This window comes from Mauremys mutica, chromosome 17 (assembly GCF_020497125.1).
Source record: "Mauremys mutica isolate MM-2020 ecotype Southern chromosome 17, ASM2049712v1, whole genome shotgun sequence".
NCBI lineage: Eukaryota > Metazoa > Chordata > Testudines > Geoemydidae > Mauremys > Mauremys mutica.
Genome location: NC_059088.1, coordinates 25,624,139 through 25,640,312, shown reverse-complemented (window position 1 = coordinate 25,640,312; position 16,174 = coordinate 25,624,139). Strand labels below are relative to the sequence as shown.

Sequence of the window (16,174 nt, the reverse complement as noted above, 5' to 3'; positions counted from 1 at the left end):
AGACTGATTTTTGAGCAGGGAGAGATCTCTTTGGCACAGGCTGCAGCAGCTCAAAGCGCAAGCTTCACCGGAAGCTGCAGAACTAAAGCCAAAGGCAGCTGATTCTTTGCTTCGTTAACCACTCACTGCTCTGGCCCTTATTAAACCCACCATAGCCACCAATTCACATGCTAAGGTGCAAGGCTGTCAGGAGTGCCCCAGTGCACCACTCTGTAGCCCCCCATGCTGCAGCGAAGAGAAGGGGTCAGTGCATTGACCTCAATGGGTGGAGAGATAGAGAGACAGGCCGGCCATGGGGTTAGGGTGTCGGTTTGGGTATCAGGTAGTTGGGTTCCATTCCTGCCTCCGTCACAGACTCCCTGGAATAGGTACTTCATCTTGTTGTGCCTCAATTCCCCATTAGTAAGAGGAGCATAAGGCTCCCTGTCTTCATCTTTTATTTGTATTAAACTAACACACTCATTATATTACGCCTAAGGGGTTTAGGAACACGAGTCCCAACTCTCCCCAATTGTGCTGTACATACATGCCCAGAGGAAAAAAGGGAAGAAGGGGGCAAGTGAAGCACACAGCAGGGAAACCTTATGCTTTAGACAGAGTCTAACTAATAGGGTGTGTCTACACTACACACAAAGCCTGGGGTCTGACTCAGGTTTGAGCCCAAACTCCACTTCCATCCACACGCACAGAGCAGTCTGACTCAGGTCAGCAAGCACTTAGGACCTGCGTCTTAGGACCGTGCCTGAGGTGTGGGTCAGAGCCCAAGTCCTACTGGGACTCGGGTCCAATCCCTATCATTTTGCAGTGTGGATGCAGCTCAAGCCTGAGTCAGAAGGCTGGTATAGCACAGTGTGGATGCATTAGCAGGGCTGAAGCTGGTCGCCGTCAGAGCCAGGATCCTCAAGGAGGTGGACCTCAGGTCCAATCCAGTCTGACAGTTCCTATGATTTGCCCTCCCAGTCACCCAGCCTGTTAACGGCAGAGCCGGGATGGAACCCAGGTCTTCCACCTCTACTGCCCTACCCACTGGGCCATTTGCCTGCCTCACCAACTCAGGATGGAAGCTCTAGGGGAAGGACTGTCTCTTCTTGTCTACAAATTCAGATTAAGGTAGGGTGCGAGTTTAAAGCAGAATAGTTATTCCTGATTAACATCCTGTGTGAATGCTCTTATTTTGGAATAAGAAGAGGTCCCTTATTCCAAAATAGCTTAATCTGCTTCCAAAATGGATTAAACTAATTCACTTGGGAAGTGGATTAAACTAATTTGGAATAAAGAACTCTGATTCCTGACTCGAGCCTCCACGCAGGGAGTTAAGCAGGCAAAGTTAATCCGGAATAGCTACTCCAGAATAACTCCCCGTGTACACACACCCTTACCTAACGTCACAGTTCCCCAATCTCAGTTGCAGAGGTAAGTACTAGGATATTACAAATCAATAAATAATAATCGCTTGCCCCTTCTTTCCTCGGAGCACGGGAGGGCCAGTATGCACTCCTGTCCCTTGCTTCCTACTGGCACGGCTCTTTTCTCGGAGACACACTGAGCATTTGGATACTTTAAACACACCAGGGTTGTCTCCTCCGGTGTCCCAACACATCAGATACACTGCTGCATCCCCACTGTCCAAATGACCTTGTCCGAGCGTTTTTCCACATCGTCTGTCAGATCTGGAGGGTCACTGCACTTGCGACCGCTTCCCCCGTCCTTCCCACCCGCCCCGCCTCTAAATTAGCTGTCATTAGCAATGTCGACTGAAGAGGCGCCCTTTGCTGGACGGATCCCCTGTTCCTTTTGCTCCTGACAAATGGGAGCGTTGCCTGCCCTTATCTGCTGATAAGGCCACCTGATCCGGGGCAGGCTGCGTCTTATCGCACTGTGCACTTCAGCAGAGGCCACGGCAAATGGAAACTGAAGAGCGCGCAGAGGATTGGCTTCTTATTGGATTGAAGAGCCTGTGTCAGGGAAGATTAAAGGGCTCGATTCTCCATCGTGCTGCAGGTCGTGCCGCCATTTGCCCCAATGCAAAGCTGGGGTGTAAAACACCGCCGTGCTGTGTGTGTCTATTTTGCACCCACTTTGCACTGGTGCAAATGGCTGCTGGGCAACCGAGAACCAGACCTGTCAGAGAGAGCAAACTGCCTCCAGGCGGGCCCGCAACATCCTGACATCAATCTCTCTCCCAGCGAGGCTCACAACAGATCAGTCTCACATCCATGTAAGCTCACTCCCAAATCCCAGATTTCACTGCTGGAGCCAGGGCCGGCTTTAAGCCGATTCACCCGATTCCCCGGAATCGGGCCCCGTGCCAAAGAGGGCCCCGCGCCCGCGCCTAAGGGGACCCCGCTCCGGGAGTCGTCCGCGGCATTTCGGCGGCGGGGGGTCCTTCGGCGCCACGGAAAACCCGGAGAGGACCCCCCGCCGCCGAAGTGCCGCCGAAGCCCCGGACTGCTGCCGATGATTCCAATCGGGCCCCGCGGGTCATAAAGCCGGCCCTGGCCGGAGCCTACTCTGGTCCGAGCTAGCCCCACCCTTTGCAGCTTCCTGCTGCTCTGTACAGGGGAATCAGCCAAAACCCTGCTCAGGTGCGTGCCACCTTTGGGACTACAGCTGGCAGGCCTCCCCTGTTACAAGCAGGGCCACCCAGAGGGGGCAGTTTGCCCCGGGCCCTGCAGGGGCCCCCATGAGAATATAGCATTCTATAGTATTGCAACTTTTTTTTAATGGAAGGGGCCCCCGAAATTGCTTTGTCCCAGGCCCCCTGAATCCTCTGGCCCTGGTTACAAGGCCATAAAAACTGTAGCATGCCCGACGATCATTTTAACAAACTGGGCCCCGATCCCTGTTAAACCCTTTCTCCCACTGGCAGTCCAATGACTCACCCACGGGAGTAAGGAATACTCAAGAGAGAGCAAGGATTTGCAGACTTGGGCCTTTACCATTCACACTGAAATAGGCCCCAGTCTCATTGATCCTAAGGTCTCTTTACGTGGCTGTGGCAGTATAAAGGGGTTTCAAAAGGGGTGGAAATCCTTTCGCACTGCCAGACATTGGTGTAAAGGGGCCTTAAGCGTAAATGAGGCTCACGCCCTACGAACCACCCTCATCCAATTCGGGAGGGCAAAGAGGAACCAAGCAACCAGTTCAGCCAATCAAAAACTAAGCAGCGCCACACAGACTTTGAACGCCTGCAAACAGCTGACGGAACAAGAACCGCGTTGCTGAAATGACCCGGCCCAAAATTTAGAACAGCAAATAAATCTCGACAAAATTGTCAGAGCTCGGGAATAAAGCTCTTGGACCATGTACATCCATTAGGTTAGTCATATAAATGATTGGCCGGGCCCTAAGCTGGGAGGTGGTCCCTGGAGGGAGGGACTGTCTCTCCAACCTAAGTCCCTGTGTAGCCAGCGCTGGGGCAATGGAAGAATTCTACTGCCTCTCGGGCAGGTGGATTATCGATGGCCAAAGGGAGACCCCTCCTCTCGGCGGAGCTGGCGTCTACTCCGAGGCACTGCAGCAGCAGCGTTCCGGGTGTAGACAGGGCCTCGGTGTCCACGAGAATCGGGCCCCAGCGTTTACATTGCATATCACAGCTTCCCACGTGGGACTTCGGTTCGGGGGCCGCCTCCTCCCTCCCCTCTCTGAGGTGATTAAGTAGTAACGAGATTCGGCTCTAATCGTCTCAGCCCTTTTAAAGTGCAGGGATGGCACACCACGCAGCTGTTCTCCGCCACGTGAGGCTGCCGAACCCCTCGGAGACTTTGTCTTCTGGGCTAACTCGCTCTGCCTCTGAGCCCTCCCGGTCACGTTGCCAGGGTCTCCGAGAGCTCCGGCCTGCTCGACGGCAAATCAAATTACTTCAGGATCAGCGCGAGTGTCATCGCCAGACTCCATCTCTCTCTCTCTGCTGCGTGCTGACAGATTGGGGGGGTGCGGTGGGTGGGGGGGCAAGCTTAGCTTTGCTGCATGATAAGGATATCTTGGCAGCTTGAAACTTGTGCGCCCAGGAGCTTAAGTGGAGAGCCTCTGGCCACTCTGGCTCTTGCAAGGAGAGAGAAGTTAAAATGCCCCGTGTGGCCACATTTATAAGGGGCAGCTTCTCCCATTGAAAGGCACTTCATTCTGTCTAGTGGGCAGAACAGCTTAGCATCTGAATAACTGAGTCCAGGGCTCAGAAACCAGACAGGTGGGCACTAGATAGATAGATATAGATAGATAGATAGAATCAGTGATAGTCAACCTTTTTTCATTTGCAGACCCCTAAACATTTTTGAATGGAGGTGCAAACCCCTTTGGAAATCTTGAACATAGTCCGCGGACCCCCAGGGATCTGCGGACCACGGGTTGAAAACCACTGGATTAGATAATGGGGTATGCATGGGGATAGCTCGCTAGACAGAGGGGTGTGTATGGGGCTAGATTAGACAGACAGAACTATACACATGAACTGAGAGCGAGAGATTGAAATAAATCGGCTCCTCCCCTCTGCAAAGAAAAGGTTTCTTGAAGAGCTGGGCGAGTAACTCCCACAGCAGCTGGTACGTCTTCTCCACGACTCCAGGCGGGGAGTCAGCTCCGCTCTTTTTTCCAGAGTCATTCCCCCACGAGCGGTCGCGTGACAGCCAGGCTAGCCGTGAAAACGGCCACGAATCCCCAAAGCTGCCCCAACAGCGTTTTGTGCTCAAGTCCGCAGAGCGAACCCCTCTCATCCACATTGAGGCCCCTTGGCAGGGCTCGGGCAGCACAAAGAGGCCTTAAAGCACAGGTACATTTCACTTGGCGCCCAATTTCCAGCCCCTTCACGCTACCGGAGAAGCATAAAGGGGCCCAAAGGTATCTCTACCCCTGGAGCTGGAATGCCCAGCTCGGGCAGACATGCCTGCGCCAAGTTGTTTGGTAGATGCCTATACACAAGAAATACGTTCACAGAAACTGGATCTGTCCGTGAGTGATTCTGCTACAGGTGACTGGGTGAAATTAATCCCCAAACTTATCTGTGTTACAACACTGCCTCTTGGGCTGCCTTCAGGGATTGAACCCAGAAACACGGATCTAAAAGCGCAAGTTTCTAGTGCAGTGGTGGGCAACCTGCGGCCCTCGGGCTGCACGCAGACTGTCAGGGTAACCCGCTGGTGAGCCGCGAGAGTTTGTTTACATTGACCGTCCGCAGGCACGGCCGCCTGCAGCTCCCAGTGGCCGCAGTTCACCATTCCCGGACAATGGGAGCCGCAGGAAGTGGTGCGGGCCGCAGGGTTCTCTTTGCCAGAAGCGGGGAATGGGCGACAGGGGATGGATCACTTGATGATTCCCTGTTCTGTTCATTCCCTCTGGGGCACCTGGCACTGGCCACTGTCGGAAGACAGGATACTGGGCTAGATGGACCTCTGGTCTTACCCAATAGGGCCATTCTTATGTTCTTATACATGGACTAATCACTAGAGGGGGACAAAGAGCCAGATCTTGTTATCATGGGTTACACTTGCAATGAGTAATGCGACCAGCTCCAGGGGACTATTTTAGAGGTTATTTGTATTCCAAATAAAACTTAAACTAAGAGGTAATGATCTGATCCCATTTCTCCAGCTTTCAAATAACAGGAGACACTGAGCCTTTATGGGATAGAAAAAGTTAGAGATAGAGGTGGTTGGAAAACACAGGAAAATGATTTGGCGAAAAATTTCAAACTTGTTTCCATTTCATAGGCTTCAAGACGAACTCAGTTTTTTCATGAACTTTTCCCATAATACTTATTTTTTTACTCAAACTGTTCTTTTACCAAAACCACCATGTTTTTCAGCCTTTCGGTTAACAACAATTTTCTGATAATTTTGAAAATGATTTTTGTTAAAACACCAGGAAAATATATCATGGAAAGTTTTGTGAAAGTGAGGGAAAAATGATACCGGTGATGAAAAGTTTTGGTTTTGAATAAAAAGATTTGACCCCCAAAAAAGTTCATGCACAAAAAATGATGAAGAGCTTTATTTAGAGGTTTCCATTTTGGGCATCCACAAAACATCGTGCCAGATTCATCCCCTGTCTAATTGTTTCGCCTTTGACGGAGTCACACCACGCATGAATTTGGCCAATACCATGTCGCAATGGCTGAGGACCTGCCATGGCATGTGGACAAACTACAGCTGCACTAAGTAGGTACATAACGCTACCAAGTCCAGATCTTTCACTCAGCTCAGCTCATGGTGGTAGCATTTCACACACTTCAACCAGGTGTCAATGGCCACAGAAGACGCACATCCCAAGGAAGAGTCAGGAGCTATGATGATTTGATGCGGTGTCATGTGTCAATCAACAGCCCATAGACGTGATGCTGTGACGTTTCAGTACACGGTGATGGGGTCGCAGCTGAGTTTGTCTCTTTGGACCAACTCAGCGCTGGCAACGCTATTCAGAGTGACCAATAATAGGGATATCTGGGGCAGATGGGACAGGGAGGTGGCTCTTGGCCATGCCTGGAGGTCTGAAGCTGGAAAAGGGGGAGAGAAAAGAAAGCAAGGCCTGGCGGCTCTCAGCCCTCGGTGAGAGGAAGGATGGGCCAGTGGTTAGGGTTTGGGAGACCTGAGTTAAATTCCCTGTTCTGCAAACAATGTCAGGCCAGTTACCCAAGATTAACAAACCCATCTCTGGCAGTGTCAGAAATAGGACCCAGGAGTCCAGGATCCCCAATTTAATGACTAGGTTATACTCCCTCTCCAGAAGTAAGAAATGAAACCTGGGGAGTCCTGCCGACCAATCCCCACTTCTTTATCTACTAGACCCACCCCTCCTTCCACACCCAGGAATAGAACCCTGAAGTCCCAACTTCCAGTGCTTCGTTCTAGCCACTAGCAAAGCCCCTGACATATAAAACCATCAATTACCATTATCCTGCCATTCATGTCTACCAACCTTACAGTGAAAAGGAAAGAAACCAAAAACCTTTCAATTATAGATAAGCAGACAGGCTGGGATTTACATGGGCCTGACCCTCATCTAGAAGAATTAACCTTATAAGACTAAGAGGGTAATTAAATCTCATGCTTCAGGGCATAAGCTGATCGCCATAGGGGTCAGGAAGGAATTACTTCCACACACAGTCCTGCGCTATCAGAGGATTTTTTCCCTTCCCTGACGCATCAGGCACTGGTCTTTGCCAGACCCGCTTTGATGGACTAGTGGGCTGATGTGTTATGGCAAATCTTATCCTATCCTCTAATGTCATTAGTGACTATTACTGGCTCTCATCTCTTGTGTTTGGCTTCTACACTAGGGCTTTGATTCTGGTCTCACTGATCAATGGTAACTCCATTCATTTCAGGGGAGTCATCCTGATCTCCTAGCTCGGCAGGCAGGACCAGAAACATGCCCGTAGACTCTCAGGAGAGCTCGGTGCAACATGCTAGCCCTGAGGTTGCAAAGGTGCAGATCTGGTCGGGCAAGTTCCCTACGAGACAGAGACAGCACAAGAGAGGAAGATTGTAGCCAAGGCAGCAGACTAGCTCTCAGGAGACCTGTGTTCGGTTTTGACTTGGCCACAGACGTGCTGGGCTTTGGATCAGGGCCCCAGTGTCTTGGAGTTCCTTACACGGCAGAGGCAAATGATTATTTATGAACTAAGTTTGCACAGGTAGCAGAATCATTGGTTACTCCCCAGAGACCATCCACACAGGTCTTGTGGCCAAGGCTCTCGAGCTGGATTCAGGAGATCTGGGTTTAATTTATGGCTCTGCCACAGACTCTCTTGTGTGACCTGTGATGAGTCACTTAATTGCTGCAGGCCTCAGGTCCCCATCTGTAAAATATTTCCTTGGTCTGTCTTTTCTACTCAGAGTGTAAGCTGTCCAGAGCTGGGTCCATGTCTTACCACCTGTGTGTGCAGCACCCTAGCAAAATAGAGTCCGGTCTAGCTTAAATCCTTTATGTGCTACCGTAATACCTAATAATAATGACGGATCAGTCATCTTTGAGAAAAGGGTCAGTGCCTGGGAACCCTTTGAGACTGTAAGCTCTTTGGGGCATCTGTAATGTGTTTGTACAGCTCCTAGCACTATGGGACCTGGACTCGAGGTGCTACTGCCATATAAATGTTAAACAACAACAACAATCCAATAACCTAGCTAACTGCAAGTACTCAATGAGGTCAGGTTCTGCTGGGAGCTAGTAGCGCTAGTATGCAAGCAAGCGTGTGCATAGCAAAGAGCACACATGACGCGTGCACACACACACACACACACACACACAGATGCATGTGCGGAGACATCCCACACGCAAAGCAGCTTTAACTGGAAGACCTACATTTCCAGAGGCAGAGCCATGACATGAAAGCACATGCATAATTCAGCAGCATCAGATTCCTTAACTACTGGTTAGCAGCATGAGAGAGGAGAGATTCTCCCCTCTCTGAACCTCAGGAAAGCTTCTGTGGAGACAGAGATGGAAATTTTACCAGCTGAGCTGCCACAACGCATGGGCTAAGGATGCAGGGCGGACCTGAGCTTTGGACTGAAGCCCGTTTTCCCCACCCCGTCCCAGGGAGAAGCTAACATTCGGAGTCAGCACCGTGCAACCAGTTTGGGCAGTTCCTTAGTCACGCTATGTCCAAAGCGCACCCCTCTGGACAGTTTAGAATAGATCAGTGGTGGATGATCTGCGGCCATCAGGGTAATCTGCCGGCGGCCGCCAGACAGTTCGTTTACGTTTGCATGGCCGCCCGCAGCTCCCGTTTGCATGGCGGGCAGCAGGTCGCCCACCACTTGAACTGAAACAACAGAGGAGAGAGAAATGGTGGAAGGAAAGTGGGACCTTTGTTAACACCTAGAGACCACAAATGAGATCAGGGCCCCATTGCGCTAGGCCAGGGGTGGGCAAACTAAGGCCTGTGGACCACATCCGGCCCACAGGACCGTCCTGCCTGGCCCCCGAGCTCCTGGCCCGGGAGGCAACCCCCGGCCCCTCCCCTGCAGCCCCCTCCTCCCCTGCAGCCTCAGCTCTCTCGCTCTGCCATTGGTGCGATGCTCTGGCCGGCCTGACCCGGTGCTCTGTGCCACCAGCCACCGGTGCTCCAGGCAGCGTGGTAAGGGGGCAGGGAGTGGGGTGGGTGGATAGAGGGATGGGGAGTTCGAGGTGGTGGTCAGGGGGCGGGGGGGTGGATGGTGGTCGGGGGGGAAACAGGTGGTTGAATGGGGGCAGGGGTTCTGGGGGGCAGTCAGGAAGGAGGGGAGTTGGATGGGGCAGCAGGGGGCAGTCAGGGGACAGGGGTTCCAGGGGCGATCAGGGGACAGGGAGACGGGGTGGTTGGATGGGGCAGGAGTCCGGGGGGGGTCAGGAATGAGAGGAGGGGTTGGAGCGGGCAGCGGAGGTCTGGGGGCGGTCAGGAAACAGGGAGCGGGGGTGGATGGGGCAGGGGTCCCAGAGGGGTGGGGCTGGGAGATAGGAGGTGGAGACCAGGCCACGACCCCCTCCCCTAACCGGCCCTCAGGCCAAAAAGTTTGCCCTCCCTGTGCTAGGTGCTGTACATACACATAGAGAGAGAAAGACCCGCCTCTGAAAATCTTACAATCGAAATAGACAAGGGCAGGAAAAGGTAGGATTATTATCTCTGTTTTTCTGATGAGGAACTGAGGCCTGCAGACATTAAGTAATGTGACCAAGGTCACACAGGAAGACCATAGCAGGGCCAACAGCAGGCTGCAGGTCCCAGGAACATGCCTAATGGATAAGGTGTCTGACTTTGGATCAGAGGGCTGTTTGCTTGCATCTGATCACGGGTTCAGCTGCCTAGGTCTCAACTAGGGCCGTAGCAGATTCTCCATCACACAAAGCCTTGAAATTGGAACGAGATTTCTTTCTAAAGCTACACTGTAGCGCTGCTGGAAGATAAAGGGCTTGATTCAGGAATCCCTGGCTGAGTTTCTAAGGCCTGGACTATGCAGGAGGTCAGGCTACAGGATCATACTGACCCTATGTGGCCTCAAAGTCCATGAGTCTTCAGAGTGTCAGATCGGCACCCAATACACTGGGCCACACTACCTGGGTGACTATAGAAATACCTAAATAGACCACGGGCCATATCCTGTGCTGATTTACGTCAGCGTAGAGCCAGTGACCGCAACAGAGCTGAGCCGGGATCGGGCCCCGCTTTCTTCTAGTGCGTTGCTTCTTTCGTCCAAAAGCGGCTTCTTTCCTCTTGTCACGGTGCATCCTTGCTGGGCCAGGGAAGGAGAGGGGGAAATAATTGATTCCGAAGCCAGCGCCGATGACCAATTAAACAGCCCTGCTGCTTCGTTAACTTCCTGGCTCTGAGAGGGTTTTGCTGGGTTTGTTTTAAAAGCCAACGGATACATTCCTTGATCATGCAAAGAACCCGGTTCAAAGCGAGGGGGGGGGGTGTTTCTTGATGGAATCCCAGCTGTGTCAGATAAGAAGCATCCCCATTAGAAATGTTTGTGATTACAATGGGAGGGTGGAGGGAGAACAAGATATCCAAAAAAAAAAGGAGCTGCAGGAAAGATAAAGGACCCCCGTGACTCGCCCCCAGGCAACCGTTCCAGCCAGATGTTCTCAAGCCCTCAATTGTCTCTCTCTTTGTATCAGACCACTTTGTGTTTTTATTGTAGGTAACGTGTACATGCTGTACTCTCTCTCTTTTTCTTTTTCCATTAGCCCTTTATAGTAGCTATAAATCCCACTGCCAGATTCTCTTTTTTTTTTTTTGTCGTCCTCATGCTGGCTCCCAAGCTGCCTGCATCTCTCCCGCCGGGGGTGCTGTGGCAAAGCAGGAAGAAAGGCGGAGGAGAGAGGTACTACTGGGAGTGAGGCGTAACCTGGCGGACTGGGCCCAGAGCGGAGACTCTGGAAACCCGGGTACTAGCACCAGCACTGACCTCTTGGATAAGTCACTTTCTCTCTGGGTCTCATTTCCCCCTCTTTGTCTATTTAGACTGGGATCTCTTTGAGGCAGGGTTCTCTCACACTGTATGTACGTACAGCACCTAGCACACTGGGGCCATGAAATCAGTTGCTCTTCTATTACCATAACACCTAGGAGCATGGACCAAGCCCCTATGGTGCTCGGTGCTGTACAAGCACAGAACAGACAGTTCCTGCCTTACCTAAGCATCCATCTACCTTTGACCTGGGAGGGGTGTTCCCCCCCCGCTCTGCTTGAGCTAGCACCTAAAAATAGCAGTGTGTCCATCACAGCACGGATAGTAGCTTGGGGCAGCCATCCAAGGACGTGCCCGTCGCAGATATATTTTTAGGCACTAGCTCAAGCCAGTACGTCTACGCGAATCACACCTCCCATCTCCAATGTAGATGTAAAAAGCCCCAGGTGGCCAGGGGTTTATTTCCCCCCTGCACAGAGGGCTAGCACAAGGCTTAACTGAGGCTGGCGGGGGTGAGCTTCGCCGCTAAAGGAAGAGCCTGGTGGTTGAAGTGAACAGGCCCGGCCCTGCCCCTACCCCACCCCAGAGCTGTGGCAGCGTGAGCAGCGCAGTTGCCAGCACTGCCAAACCCAACCATTTAGAACCCTCGAGGCAGGCCCCCAAAATCAGGAGATTGGCTTAAAAACCGTGAGATTTAAAGAAAAAACAGGCGGGGTGCTTTCTCTAGGCTTCCTGGTGTCTGAGCCTTTTGGATCACACTCGGGCCACGTTCCCAAGCTGTTCTCTGCAGTCGTGAGAGTTAGAAACGTACTTTAAAAAAAAAAAAAGACGAAAGCTGGTATTCTCGCCTAATCACCTGACTCCAGGAGCTGGAGCTTTGAAGACTTGTGAGACTTGCAATAAAATTGCAGCCACTGGCAACCCTGAGTAGTAGCTCCTGTGGGAACCAGACTGTCACAGCTGTCTTCTATTATTCCCCACCCAACCTTCACAAGCTCAGCCGAGAAAAGCACTCCACGAAGGTGACAGGCAGGCAGGCAAGAGAAACTGAGTCCGGCAGCTAACATCCCCCTCCTCATTCATTTTTACAACCTCTCCTCATTGTTATTTATTTATTCGATGGTAGCAAAGAGGGAGTCCCGGCTCGAGATACTGTGGTGTTAGGCACTGCACTCTCCGCCCCGAAAAGCCTGCGATCTATGTATAAGATAACAGACAACGGATGGACTACCCCCATTTTACAGCTGGGGAAACTGAGGCACAGAAAGGGGCAAATACTTGCCCAAGGTCACCCAGGAGGGCAACTGAGAATAGAACCCAGGTCTCATAAACCCCAGGCCCCTGCGCTGTGCAGGAGGCCACGTCACCCTGGTGTTCCTTTGTTACTAAATGAGATGGGGAAATTAGCTATTAGAGTCGAGTACGATAACTTTACTGCTTGGGAAACTGAGGCACAGAGGGATGAACTGTCTTGCCCAAGGTGAGTCAGTGCCCAAAGCCGGGAACCGAACCCAAATCTTCCACATCCTCCTCCAGCGCTTGAATCTCAAGACCTTCCTCCCAACCATCTTACCACCAAAAGTCTGGCTAAACTCACCCAGCATATTGCAGCTCAATCCCTCCTCCACTGGTCAAACCCCCCGGCCCCCAACCTACAGCTCCCTTGGACCCTGGGCTTTGGCAGCGAATTCACTCTTTCCTCTCCTAAAGGGTTATAAAACAGGGCTAGCGCAGGCTTTCGGCCTCCAGGATTACTAAATATTTTCCATTCATTTTAACTTTGAACAGGGCTCCAATAACCGGCTTTATATATGTTATAACCTCCCGCCCATGTACGGCATTCAGCAACGCGCTGGCATGCCAGATAGCTGTGCTGCCCCAATAAAAAAAAGCTCCAGCTTCTTTAATAATCACTAATGCACCATTTCCTGCTCGTTATGGAAATAAACACTGCCCTGAGCAAGTGGGATACTGTCAAAAATATTCCCTCCCTCCCCCTTTGCCCACCCAAGTGAAACTTTAATGAAGAAAACCTGCAATTTTCTATTGTTTCACCATGGAACAATAAAGCTCCTGGATGGAACTTGCTGCAGTGCTAATGGTTTTTATTTTAGCAGCAAAAGCCCTGCTGCTGGGTGAGGAATGATGAGGAATCTCCCATCGAGTTCGACGGAGAAGCTACAGTCACTGATTGTGGGCCCAGAGATGAGACGGGAGACCAATTTCGGGCTGCAGCCCCATCGGCAGGTGACGGCAAGTGGAGGTGAATGTGCACGGCGCACTGCTTTCTCCGTTACGCCTCGCGTGTCTCTCCAATCGGCGAACCCCTGACATTTTTCAGTCCAAGGTGGAGCCATCAGACCTTGTCCCGGGCTAAGAGCACGCAGGTGGTGAGGTCCACATTGCAAGACTGGAGGCTGGCTTTGAAAGGAAGGCAAAGTGGCCCTCAGAAGAAGCACCTTACTCATTGCAGGAGACAGGGATTCAGCAGGGCCGCCCGGGGGGGGGGGGGGGGGAGTGGGGCAATTTGCCCCAGGCCCCGGGCCCCGCAGGGGCCCCACGAGAGTTTTCCGGGGCCCTTGGAGCGGGGTCCTTCACTTGCTCCGGGGGGCCCTGGAAAACTCTCGCAGGGCCTGGGCCCCCAGAGCTTCCTCCGCTCCGGGTCTTCGGTGGCAATTTGGCGGCGGGAGGGGGGTTCTTCTGCGCCGGGATCCGCCGCTGAAGTGCCCCGAAGACCCGCGGCCGGGGGGTCCTTCCATCCCAGGACCTGCTGCCGAAGTGCCGGGTCTTCGGCGGCAATTCGGCAGCAGGAAGACCCCAGGCCCCCTGAATCCTCTGGGCAGCCCTGGGATTCAGTTCCTGGTTCTGCTCCAGCTGTCCTGGGCGCCCTTGGGAAGCCACTCGAAGCTAGGCTCCTTCAAATTCTCAGCACTACTGGGGTCCTATTTTCCAAAGAGCCTCTCTCTGTTCTGAGCTAGTGAAGTCCTTATCCCGTGTGTTTCACCATCGCCTCGACGCACCTTCCAGTCGTGCGTGACGTGACACGATTCACTGCTGCCATTCAGGCCCTGAAAACGGAGCCAGATTTTCAACAGGGCTCAGTCGCTCTAGTTGCATGTCCGGAGTTGGGGAGCTGTCTTTGGAAAATCTGGCCCCAGCAGTCTAGATCTCAACTCTGCCCCGTTCTAGCCACTAAGCTAAACTTCCTCCCAGAACTGGAAATAGACCAGGGCTTTTATTTATTTTTTTATGTGCTTCAGAGGCCTTTCTTTTAAAGAAAACATCATCCCATGGATTGCCACCAAGACAACAAACCCACTGGAATCCTTAAGGAAAGAACTACTCAGTAGGGTTAATTTTAAGACCTCACAACTTTGAGGGAGTTCCCTGAAGGCTAGGAAAATTCTGCTGCAGCAGTAACCCACAACTTCCCCATAGAAGCCCACTCGAAGAATCTCCAGTGCGAGCTACAGAACTGCAGGGCCGCTGGCAAGTACAGCAATCAACATGGCATGTTGCAGATCGGGGTACGGTTTGCTCATTATAAATAAGAGCTGCTCCTCTTATTTGAGAGAGAGGCCTGGCTGATTATCTGATCCCCATTATCTGATCCATCCTCCTGCTAGTGCAGACTCATCCCCTCTGAGATTGTTTTTCTTCCCCCATGTAATCTCGACCATACCATCCACACTCAGGGAAACTGACAATCCCCCGCCCATCGGTTTGAGCAGAGACAGTGCAGTCTTTTGGTGCTGCAGTGACATTGATGGATTACGGGCAGATCATTATAAAACCCGACACCCTCACCCCCAATCTGTGCTCAATCCACAGGGGATATACAGTGCTACAGCTCCAAGATCCTTGGCTCTTCAGATCAGGCTGCAGCACAGCTGATGCTTTTAGGCCGAGAGGTCTGCAGCTCAATCCCCCGTGTGCTGGTTGAGATATCACCTGGCACATGGCAAGCCAAGCCCAGGGTCACCATAAAACCCAGGCAGAGCAAAAGGTGTGTCACACTCATGGCCAAAATCTTGCAGCTGCGAGGGGATAGACTGATATTCCATATGCACGCCATGGGCCTGATCCCGAAAAGTGCTGATGGGGCTACCCGGAGGGTGGGGGCAAAAAGGGACAGTTCTCCCCCCGCCCCCGCAGTTCGCGCTGCCTTCCAAACTGAGTAGCGTTGCAACCTGGCGTTCAGGATCACAGCAAAGCCCCTCCAAGGGGCAGCTCCCCCAACCTGAGTGGGGTTAAAACACTGCATGCCGGGTCACAACACCACTCCCTGAAATTTGGCCCAGCAGCCTCCAGGCTAAACCCAACTAGGCCAGGTCACAACCCCCGAGGGATGGGGGGAAAGGGGGCATTTTCCATCTGGAATAAAATGTTTCAATGGCAAAGCTTTGCTGAGCTCTAAGAGGAGAGCTCCAGCTGCAGCCGCTCGCCCCTGATTTCGCATGAATGCGCCGCTATTTAGTAACGCCACCGCTTTGCACCGAGCTGGGGAACGTTCCTCTAAAACTCCCCAGGCACAAACCTGGCCGGCTTACCCCCTTAGAGCTCTGTTCATCTGCTGATCTCACACCACTTTATAAAGGTGGGCACGTGCCACTGGCCCACATTTGCCAAAGCGACTAGTGATTCTGGTTGCCCTGACTTGAGACACTATAAAGGAAGATTTTCAGGAAGCAGATGCTCTGCACTGTCTGAAAAATCAGCCTTTTTAAGGTGTCTCAGCTTGGGCAGCCAAAATCGCTCATCACTGTGGAAAATGTAGGCCATTATCCTCATGTCACAGGTAGGGAAACTGAGGCACAAGTAAATGGGAGTTTGGTCTTTGAGCGTCAGTTGGGGTTGGGGGAAGAGGCAGGATCAGCCCGACAAAAGGTGCCAAATCAGGAATTACCGACCTGTCGATTTCGCTCATCCGTGATCCGCTGGATCTGGATCTTTTTCCTCCCCATCTTCTCCGGAAATCCTCACCGTATGGGGACGACTTTCTTGTTCGGGGGAGGGGAAAAATAACCCTGGTTTAAAACGTTTTCATGAAAGAATTTTTTGTTATGTAAAAGTTTTTAAAACCAAAACCAAAAAAAACCGAACAAAAATCCGGGTTGCTTCTTTCTCAGTTCATGTTATGCTGCCGTCTGGTTAATTCCAGGCGCTTTGGGCCTCCAGGGGCTGCTCGGAAACCTAGGGAAGAGAGGAAAAAAGGAATTAAAACAATTTTTTCAAGCAAAGCCTTCCTAATGGTTATCGTTCAGATTACCGTAGCCCCTAGGGGTTCA

General features: G+C 52.0%; 1 protein-coding gene across 2 annotated transcripts in view; it reads right to left on the bottom strand.

The window, feature by feature from the left end:
• Positions 1-16,174, bottom strand: part of MEF2D (myocyte enhancer factor 2D) — a 165,447-nt gene that overhangs the window by 52,592 nt on the left and 96,681 nt on the right. For both annotated transcript variants that reach the window (XM_044991012.1, XM_044991013.1), the window contains exon 3: positions 15,797-16,079. In XM_044991012.1, the coding sequence (XP_044846947.1) occupies positions 15,797-15,850 (54 nt within the window). In that variant the 5' untranslated portion in view covers positions 15,851-16,079. The remainder of the gene's footprint in view (positions 1-15,796; positions 16,080-16,174) is intronic.